Below are 10764 nucleotides of genomic sequence, written 5' to 3' on the forward strand. Positions count from 1 at the left end.
GATGTGAACATTGATATCATTTGAAGTCAAATGAAACAATGACTCAAAGATAAAAATGCACTTGGGCTCATGAACAGCAAGCCTTCTCCTTCCCTGGCATGAAGATAAGAGAGCAAATACACAGGTCTTAGTATGAGGGGTCTTTGTGAAGGTTTGTGAAAGTAACTAGTCTCTGAAGAGAAAAGAGTGATTGTGGTAGGAAAAAGGAAAGAAAGAAAGAAAAAAGAAAATAAGGAATCTAGGTGAGAACTTCATCTTACTTTCTTACCTGCTAAAACATAAGAGGACCAGGAAGGGAAAATTAGTTTATCCAAACAAGATAGTGATATATAATTTGGCTACGATGGGGGTAGAATATTCATAACAAGCATAAAAGTTTCTAAAAATAATAGGAAGAACATTGTATAAGAAACATAAAATAAAAAAGTAAGTATTTAAGAGCACAACTATGAGAGAGTATTTCTAGACATTGTATTTCAGTGGTTATATCTACCCTCTACATATGAAGGATAGGAATAATAATAATTTCAATTAAAGCTACATTTTTACAGAGGGCAGTTTCAATAAAATGCATGAATTACAACATTACAGAAATGCTCTTTTCACCTAGACTTACTGCCTCCAACAGTAAGATATGCTTATGTATGTCCAGGCCCTCTGGATATGGAAAAAAATCTACAGAGCATTTTTTACATATCATCATAATTTGATGGTCTGTGATTTCTCAAGAAACAGAAATGTGGGAAACGTTGACAGTTTAGTCTAATTCCAGATTTTTTTTGACTATGTCATAGTTGCTATTTGTGCGTATCACACACAGAAATCACTTCCCCCAACCTAAAAAAATCTTTTTTTTTTTTTTTGCTATGAGATGAAACCCTCTGCATCACTAAGCAATATAGAGCTAAATTCTACATTATGCACTGCTCTCCATGATAGGATGTTTATGAGTGTGCATTTAAGAGGCAGATATTGGTTTAGTAAAGTCTGTATAGCTGGAGGACCATTTTCAAATCTCACCTACAGTAACAACAAAATGCAATRTATTGAAGAGCAAATAATGTTGTAGCCCTCTGTGTGACAAATGCAATGAGACAAGGTCATCCTATGGAATACACCCCCAGTCTGAGCACAACTGCAGCATCTCTGTGACACACATGATCCTCTATTCTAAGCAAAAAAATCACATGCTGACTTTTCTGCCCCAGGGTTGAGACAAGAATAGCTCTGAAAAATTATACGTAGATAACTGTATGTCAGAAATAATGCATGGAAAAGTCTTTTCTGATAGCATCAGGTAGAGAGAAAAGCACACAAGCTGTTAAAGATATATAATCCCTGAAAAAGGGGAAAAAAAAAGAAAAGAAAGAAAGAAAGAAAGAAAAGGCAACAAAATGGAATTTTAGAAACTCCTTTGTAGATGCAATTTGGCAGTTATTCTCATTTCAGATTGTTGACGACAGAACTGCCAAGACAACTTGTGCAATCGCTCTTCTTTATTTTTAATCACTAATTGTCTTTTTGTGTCCTTGACAGATCATTTTTACAAATTCTAAATTTAAGGTGCTAATTTGCCTTGCCCTGTTCAAGTCACAATGACAAACTGTTCAGCTGAAAACTCTAGGACAGGCCTGTTCAGCTTCTTGGCAACAGGAGATCAGGTTATACTACTGGTACTTACACAGAAGCCAGGTGGTAAAACCACCTTTTAATGTTATATGAAGGAGAAAAATAACACCAAGGCAGGACAGAACYGACCTGTGGCCAACCTATAGAGAGCTGAAGAACAGACATAAAAGTCTGGAMACCAAAAGTCTTCCAATTTCTATTCTCAGACCTGTAAATGATGTACCGCATGGGAAAAAATATTCAGGGCAAGGCTGCTGGTTGCTTCTTTCCCCACATTCCCCATCTCCAAATGCGGCTGCCTCGGCTTACACATCCACACAAACAGGGGAAGTTTTCAAAGGTTTCACCAAAATTTCAGGGTCCRCAGTCTAGCACTTCTGAAAAACACACTGCAGTTAGCAAGCGCCTACCCATATCCCAGTCCCCACATCCGCAAAATAAGGATACTAGTGAAGGTAGCTAAYGGGAACGTAGTGAGAACCCACTAGCTGGCCCAGCAGGTCACACAAAGGAGTATTCAGCATATGTGTAAGRCCATTTATTTCTACTCGTATAATTATGGGTAGCAGAACTGGACCTTATATTTGCTTCTTTACTTGATACAAGAAGAGTACGCAAAGCAGAGAGTAAACAGACTAGGATGATGCAAGTGTCCTTGAAAGACGTGAAGAAACAGACGCTGCAGATGCATCTTCCCTTGCCTCCTGCTATATTCTGCTCCACAGAAACCTAAAGACTGCCCTGGAAGCAGTGCTCCTGCTCTTCAACTGCCTCCTGTCTGTGTGTTTATTAGAAATACTTTTATCYTTTTACACAAGGATGGTAGTAGTGCTTGATTTTTTGAAATGCTAGAGTCCRATCTCCACTCTCCACGTCATACTCAGTCATTTCTGAAAAGTACTTTTTTTCCTTCAAGTTGGCAGGCAGTTAAAGCTTTACACTGATGAATGATAGTTTAAGGCAATGYTTGTCTGATTTTTCTCCTTCCACTTCCAGCGCTGCCCAGCTCTGATAGGCTTCACCCACCCCACTTAGCCAGGGAGCCCTTGCTGGTTGTGTATCAAAGCCAGCAGGTACAATAACATTACTCTGGATGTCAGTCACCTTTTTGCCCATTCTACCCAGTAACTAACAGATCTGCTTCAGGTAAAATGCTAACACAATCTTTGCCAAAAAGATTTTCCCTCCTTCCAGCTTCCAGCTTAGTAAAAATGTTTTGAATTTTTCACAGTTTTGGTCTTCCTGGAATTTTCTCACACCCTTTCTAGGAATAAAAAAGAACATCTTTTTGCAATCCCATAATTACACATATGCACAGTTGTAAGAAATAGCTCTGAAGGGACATCAAGCAAATAATAACCAATTTTCAAAATTCTATAGCAATGTATTTATACAAATTACAGAATTCTGTATGTATTTACACACCATTACAGAATATCATGTAAGTCACACCAATTGTTCTTCTTTTTCCCTCAGATTTTTCTTCAAGTGAATTTTAGTGCTCAAGAAAGGTGCCAGATTGACAGCACTGGAAAATGAAGATTTCTATTTGTCCACAGCCCAGGAACAGCAGCAGTGCAAGCTCCCCCACCTTGCCGTGGGAGGTATCTTCAGACCAGGACTGCGTGAGGCCAGGCAGGGCCTCCGTGCCCATTTGATCCTCGGCAAAGTAGCAAAGCAGCGCCCAGCTGAAAATGGCTTTGCCCATCCGCCAGCCAAAACCAAACAGAAATATCTCATTTTCCATCCRTGACTGCACAAAATCTGCTGTTCACTACTTGAAACAAGCTGAATTTGACCCAATGAACCTGCAATGAATGGCAGATTGCCAATTCCTGGACCATCCACTCTCGCAATAATGCCTATGTTAAATTACACGTTTCTATATTTACATAAAGTCAGTATTTACACACCATTATGGGTTATTAGAGTAAATTGGTTACAGTTTATTTATATGGACTGCCATAAACTCATAACATTTTTCTTGGTTTTAATCCTTTCTTTAGAAAAATACAAAAAAAAATTAAATAAAACATGTTAACTAGTAGTAATGATTTGTCTATGACTAAAAATCCAAGTTGATTTGACATTAAGACTCAGACCATGGCCTAGTATTCTGGCCTCAACTCATAGTATTTTTAACCTTCACAATTACTTTTCTGGTGTATGAAAGATTTACTGAAAAAAAAAAATAAAACCCAGAGAATTGCAACCTTGCTTTTCTTGCAGTATAGTTAAYCTTTTCAATGCTGAGCAGTGAATCCCAGTACTTCCCAGAAGCTCATTTCATTGCTCGATTGTCCAGGAAGGTTTTGCACCTTCTGGTCAAATGATTCAGCATTTGGTTAACCTGCAGCCAAATTACGTGCAAGTTTCAGCAGTTCTGAAGGGTTAAAAATAAACCAGTGGGCTGCAGTACAATGCTGGGAATTCTTAGGCAATAACAGTCCCTAGACAAATAAGTATGTCTAACTGTATCTTACAAATCAACTAACTTAATTTACGTATCTTTATCGTTACACAACAATTAAAATAAAATGCCACATTTTATTTAAGATTACTGATATTGCAAGTTGAGATATACGGCCTCTCCTACTTGCCAGAGTACAGAAAGGTCAGGTGTGTTCAGGACACCGAGCCATAGGTTATTCCAGAACAGGTTTAAGTTTCGAATAATGTACGTTTATATCACACGGACAAGTGTGCATTAGAGCAAAAAWCAAATCAGAATTACTTAATTAAGAATAGGCTAAAAACTTATGTATAGCTACTCCAAAGTATATTTCCACTCAGCCTCAGTGCCCCTGAGGGTAGGTAGGGGTGTCAGACCCAATCACTCTCCCCATAGATTCAACGGCAAAAGCTGCACTCATTTTAATGGCACTCGATTCAAAACTTCAGGGATACAACTATAAAATGTACGTGTTATATGCTTTCTCTCTCTTTCTTTCTTCAGGGTACTGGGGAAAAAATTGCTTCTTGCTAAAGGTTAATTCCCAGTGGTAACTGCTAGTCAATGTGTTCACATGCTTAACATAAAATGTATAATACCTTAAATATTACATCCTGCCATCTCACTTACAATTCATGAATATTTGAACATAATTTAGGGAAAAAAAAACAAGTCTAATACTTTCCCCCTCATTGTCATTATTTATAGAGATTTATTAGTTTCATTTTGCAAGTTTTACTTTAAGAAGGGTGCTAATATCATGTATTATGACAGTTCACACTGAAAGCAATTTTCCATAAAAGATGTTACAATGACCCCTATGGAACTTGTATAATTTCATAGTAGATAGTCAAGTGCACAAATAAACATGTTTACAAGAGTGATCCTGTTAACCTGGTTCTTGCCCTCTGAAACCGTTATGTGCTATTTGTGGAATATTAAAATTAGTACAATCATTGATATTACTTATGTTGTTTCTGGTGTCCTGCTTTAGGAAGAAAAGAAGCATATTTATCATTTAGCTTTGGTATAATCTGCAATAGATTTTAACAAGTAGAATATATTCCAACCCCTATATTTTYCACATCTATGAAGTTTACAGCGATGTAATAAGTCAGTTTATCAGAGAGGAAATATTACAGACACAGAAAAAAAGTTGAAGACCCAGTTTTCTTTTTAATCCTCTGGGGGTAAGCTATGAAACAAGCAGTCGGAAGAGTGAGTACTCAGTGTCATGAGTGGTGTGCATACTTTTACAATAATATGGGCAAAAAATAGATTGTCACCTTTAGTACATGAGGGTCACTAGAATTTATTATTATTACTTTTTTATTGTTTTTTTATTTATCCATGCACCTTTATATTTACTTGCATGAATTTACCACAGGTTCATAGCGGCCTTTGCCATTTTAATGCTTACAGAGCCTAAAGCTTCCAAAATGCCTATCTGGCCTGTACATATTTCATTAAAAATAAACTCTATATAATAAATAAATATATAAAATAAATAAAATGTTGCCTTTGGAATTTCTATAAATAAATTTAACTTTTTATTTTTATTTTTTACTAAGAGGTCTTTGCTTTAAACTCAGTGGGCTGAGACCCAGTGAGCAATTAACTGAAAAAGTCTCTTGTTTAAGTAAGACTGCACCCTCCATGCCTTTGTAAATGCAGCGTACACTTGAGCAGGCCACCAGCCAAAAATCCGGATGAATCAAAGTATGGCAGCTATGCTGATATATGACGAAGTACAACTGATCAAAAAGTTAAAAGCGTGTCTATTCCCCAACATGCATCAGGCCTTTTCCCTCCTTGCTTTTGCCTCTCTCCCTCTCTCTCCCTCTCATTCCTGCGCACTCGTTTCCTCTCGCYCCCTCTCTCACACACACTCTCTCTCTCTCTTTCATAATAAATCAAGCGAGTGGGCATAGGCTCTCCTCCAGGAGGACAAACCTTTAAGTGCAGAACAAAATCAGCATGTTCCCTCCAAGCCTCCATCATACATTATGCATGCGACAAAGTTTGGCAACAGTGGAGCTGATGTGATGACACAGCTAATCAATAAGAACCCACCGTATGAAACCTTTATAGTGGTTACTTTTTAAGGGCTCAAGTGAAGGAACTGTCTTTGTCAACTTTGGCTTAAAATATCCTTATATAGTTCAGGTACTTTCTCAGGGTCCACTGGTCTAGGTAAAAAATGTGTAAATTTTTGATGCCGTTTAGTCCTAGTCCCTTCTCTTGGAGTCCCATCTTTATTTAACGCAACGTAGTATCGTCTTCCAGTGTCCACGTGTTTATATAGATTTGATGAATATGTGTTATACCAGTTTTCTTCAAACTGCTCTCTGAATACACACTCCTGGGTTAATTTTTCCTATGAAAAAGAAAAGAAAAAGCAGTAAGAAACCAGCCACAAAAAGAAACTCTCTAAAAAAAAATAATTATTTTCACTGATCAAAATCAGTACCTCACTGGTCAATTCACAAAATGAACCATTAAACATTCCCAATTTTAACTAAATAAAAACTGTATTTCTGGGTATTTCATAAAGCAATCACAAGGGTAGGTATCTGTATGTGAAGGAAAACTGATTCTCCAAAATCCTGGTTGCCAAAACCAAAAGAGAAACAGCAGAAACTAAAACAGATTTTTTCTTTTTTCCTGGTCATTCCCAAGCACCTCACAAGATGTTACTGGACTTGCACAAGCAATTGCAATTGYGAGCGTTCGAATGGCAAGACATAATGAAGGGAAAGCAGCATTGCTCTGCAGGGTTCTCATACAATTCAGGGCTTTAAAGTCTCTATAGCCTCCCCTTGCAAGGAATACTCAATGCACGTCATTAATTTAAAAAGATACAATTTAGCACCTATCATTTGGATTATTATTGGCATAATAAAACCACAGTCAAAGCGAGTACAAAGCCCATGTGGTGAGATAAGGTTAGGCAGGGAGCAGTCTCCCCACTTTGTACGGGGTTGTCCTCGTGTCCTGCTACGCTGAGGAGAGCCATGAAAAGCCCCAGCTGCCCACCACAGGCTCCCACTTCTCCCATTTCATYGCCTGCTCCAGGCTGTGACACCCCTAACCTTTCCAGACTGAATGGACAAGGTAATTCCTTAAATAGCAGGAATCTGCTAACATGATTCAGTCTGAATTTGGAAGCCCTCACACAAGCAACTGAAGAAGAAGACTGGAAAACGTGGTGACCTCCAGCCTGAGCGAGCTGATGGACCTCTAGGAAAAAGGAGCCTGGAAATAGTCAGGCTATTCCCAGGCTCTCGGACATAAACTATAATAGTGATAATATAATGCAATATTATACAAGAGGTCTCACTTGAACAGCAGTCACGTCGACCAAATTCAACTTCCAGCTGAAGAACAATTCCTAACATCAAACCATGCAGACTTCTGCAACTGCTTTTCACAGAAATTAAATCTTAAAATAATCCTTTTAGATAGCTATACAGTGCAGGGAAAGCAGAGACCAAGGTCCAGAGGCAGCAAAGCATTTAGGGCACCTAAGCCTAAAAGCTGAGTGTGATTAAGGAGCCAAGCCTCCAACTCCAGGTCCCTCCAAGAAACGCTGACCATAGCTTACTCCAGGAGGCTCCCAAAATCCTCCACCACCTGAGCCTCCAGCACAACTGGGGGCTGCAGGCCCCGGCGGGTGCCCCATGCCAACGGGTTTGGAGCGGGCAAAACCATCCATTTGATGGCTCTTGGGAACCTCATGGCCCTCAGGAAGGAGAAGCACCCCCCAGGGCTCCACATGAAGTTAAACGTTGCATATTCAGCATGGCCATGGCCATGGTCCCATGGAGACTGGGCACCCACAACTGCAGCACCTTCCCTTGCAGCCTGCTTCCCTCCCCGGATGCTCAGRGGTGCATCCTGCGCACAGGAACACGAGCACATGTACACATCTACTCTGTACAGGAATTTATTCTGAAGGAGCTCTTGACTACAACATTTTAGTGCATGAAGTAGCTCAAACACAGCGCCACTGTCTACTGCTTACCCAAAGACAAGAAACAAGCATTTGTTTACATTAAATCCTCCCCAGTGGGGCAGATCCTGCAACCATCTATTGATAATTGCCTCTATGTACTTTGACGGTGAGAAAGRGCAGCAATAATGAGTATTACTGAAGCCAGAATCATCTGAAGTCAAACCCATTCCAGTAGCCACCTCGTACAGGCTCAGAGTACAAACTGTATTATAAAAATGATTCAGCCATTGTAAAGACTGTCTTTAAGTACAGCTCTCAATAGTGTTTTATTTTGCATGATGTTTAAAATCACTTTGTTTGCAGATGCTAAGGGGTATTATGTGTTGGGTCTATAGGTCCATGGTGGGGAACAAGAAATTAATTCAGACTGAGTTTTCCTGCTCTCAGAAGGCAATAGGATCACATGACAAACACTGCAGAGGCACTCTGTACTAAAAATAGCAACATTTTAGGAAGATATTTCAGTCCTGTCTTGAATTCATTAATTATTTACTTCATCTGCATTTTTTTAGTATCATCATAAATTTCTATCTTTGTAAGAACAGTACTTCCCCGTGCCTTGAAGGAGAAATTTTAAAATAGCCTCTCTCTATCTGGCAGGTTTGATCAATGATGACAGTGCTGTGGTACAGGGCTTTTGTATTACACTGCATTCTGGATGAGCTCAGTGGATTTCAAGACTGTGAATTCGGTCTTTATTTTACAACTTTATCGCATTTTTGCATTTTCTTCCTCTCAGAACACAGCTAGAGCTCTTTTGTCCCTTATCAAAATGCTAAGTCCTTTGTTTCAGGAAAATGAGACATTAGGGAAATATTTCAATGGGAACTTCACAGAGCGATCAGGATGCAGGTACTGATCTGCAGGTACGCTGCTGATCGCACTTTCAGAGACGTGAAACCATTTCTTTAGACATTCATGATATTTAGTGTCTTTCTAGGACACCAGGAAATCCTGGCTGTAGCAAACGACCACTGAAGAAAACTGACTTCAGTGACTTTGAATCTGACCCTACAGATAATTTGGGACTAAAATCTCAGTAGACTTTCTGTCCTTKGGAGAGCCTTGTGATAGTATCAAGACAGATAGAAAGAGATATAAACTAACATATTCATATATATGTTACCACAACAGTATTTAATGTGAGTTTACACTCCTGTTTGCATGCATTTTGCTCAAGCCAGAAATGCACATAACACAGGGGTGAGGCTGGCACACACTGGCAGCAAGTTTTGAACGCAAAAGCCTACGCTCCTTCTCGCCTCAGCGGCTCGGCACGCGAAAGGCTTGCTGAAAGCCACCGCTCCGGCCACGRGAAGGAGAGCTTGTTTCCTGACTACAAGCAGCTTGCGTTTCCCCTGCTGGCTGGGACTTTTAGAAAGCCTCTGCATGCACAGCCTAAAACCAAGTTTAGCCCTGGAACAGAGCAGCTTTTCCATGCTGCTATTCCAGCAACCGACTTCTCTATCATTTTCCCAGTGCCAATACTTCGTTGTCCCGTACTTCATGTCACCAGACATCTTTGTGGAAGACTAACACAAATACCGAGCGTACCCCACTGGAACAGCTGTGGAAACCAACCCGCTTTCCTGTAAAAGAGGAGGCTGCCTGCCATGATCAAATCATATAATTTGGGGACCAAATAAGGAGGTGACCTCAAAATTATATAAATCAGATGTCTCACCACATACCACATGTTTTCAATGAAGACTGTTTATGGAGTATTCCACTATAAAGAGATCAATTCTCATTTTACTGTATTTCCACACTTTACCTTTTTTTTTAACCTTTTATTTAACTCTAGCTGTTCAAATAATTGAATTGTTCAAAGATCCACATATTATAAGGGCAAAGGAACCAGCGTGGATTGAATTCAGAAGCCTGGTAAAGTCTGGCCGGCATCAGTGAGCCCAGAATTCCATTTCGCTTGTTATATTCTCCAGTCTAAACTGTGGAGAAAAATAATTATTCTATCCTACTTCCAGGTAGACCCATTAAAAGYGAGATTACAAATTAACAAAGTAGAGGGTTACAGCCACCACCATGAAAGCTTTGGCATTCTATTTAAAACAGATATCCTTGTGAAGCAGCAAATTGAAAGTAAGTGGAAATAGGAAAAACACAGGTACGCTGCCCAGAAAATGGTTTCGTGACTTCAAATCTGATAAGGCATTTGTACTGCTTAGTAAATGAAACACAGTACAAGATCCTGTATAAAACTTGTCAATATTCTCTTTTCTTTTCGATAACCCTACAGAGTTAAAACCCTAATTGTTTTGTAATCTGATGAAAGGAAATTTCTTCTGACTGTCATTTCTAAACTCACAACAAGCACATTTCATCTTTAGCAAACAATTTTATTTCTATGCCATATATAGTTTTGCCTTATGCAAACTACTACATTGACTGATTTAATATAGACACTTCGCAAGTAAACAATCCAAAAGTCCAAACGCTATTAAAAAGTAGTACATCTGATGTAATCAGTGCTTCCTACACGTCTGCTCTTTGTTAATCCACTCTGTCTTAATAAAATCATGTTTAGATATGTTGCCTCCTAAATAAGCTCGTGCAACTCCCTTATTACGGCTATACGATATTAATGAAAACTATATATGCAGTGAGAAGAGAGAAAAAAAAGAACTGTTCTCTTCCAAGTTGTGTTTTG

The 10764-nt window shown here is 39.1% G+C and overlaps 1 protein-coding gene across 2 annotated transcripts in view; it reads right to left on the reverse strand.

The window, feature by feature from the left end:
* Window positions 1-3057: 3057 nt before the first annotated feature.
* The window catches only part of FGF9 (fibroblast growth factor 9), a 29042-nt gene continuing 21335 nt past the window's right edge, over window positions 3058-10764 (reverse strand). For both annotated transcript variants that reach the window (XM_085321780.1, XM_085321777.1), the window contains exon 4: window positions 3058-6458. In XM_085321780.1, coding sequence (XP_085177906.1) covers window positions 6213-6458 — 246 coding nt within the window. In that variant the 3' untranslated portion in view covers window positions 3058-6212. The remainder of the gene's footprint in view (window positions 6459-10764) is intronic.

This window comes from Rhea americana, unplaced genomic scaffold (assembly GCF_003343005.1).
Source record: "Rhea americana isolate MKP2758 unplaced genomic scaffold, rheAme1 scaffold_71, whole genome shotgun sequence".
Classification (NCBI taxonomy): Eukaryota; Metazoa; Chordata; class Aves; order Rheiformes; family Rheidae; genus Rhea; species Rhea americana.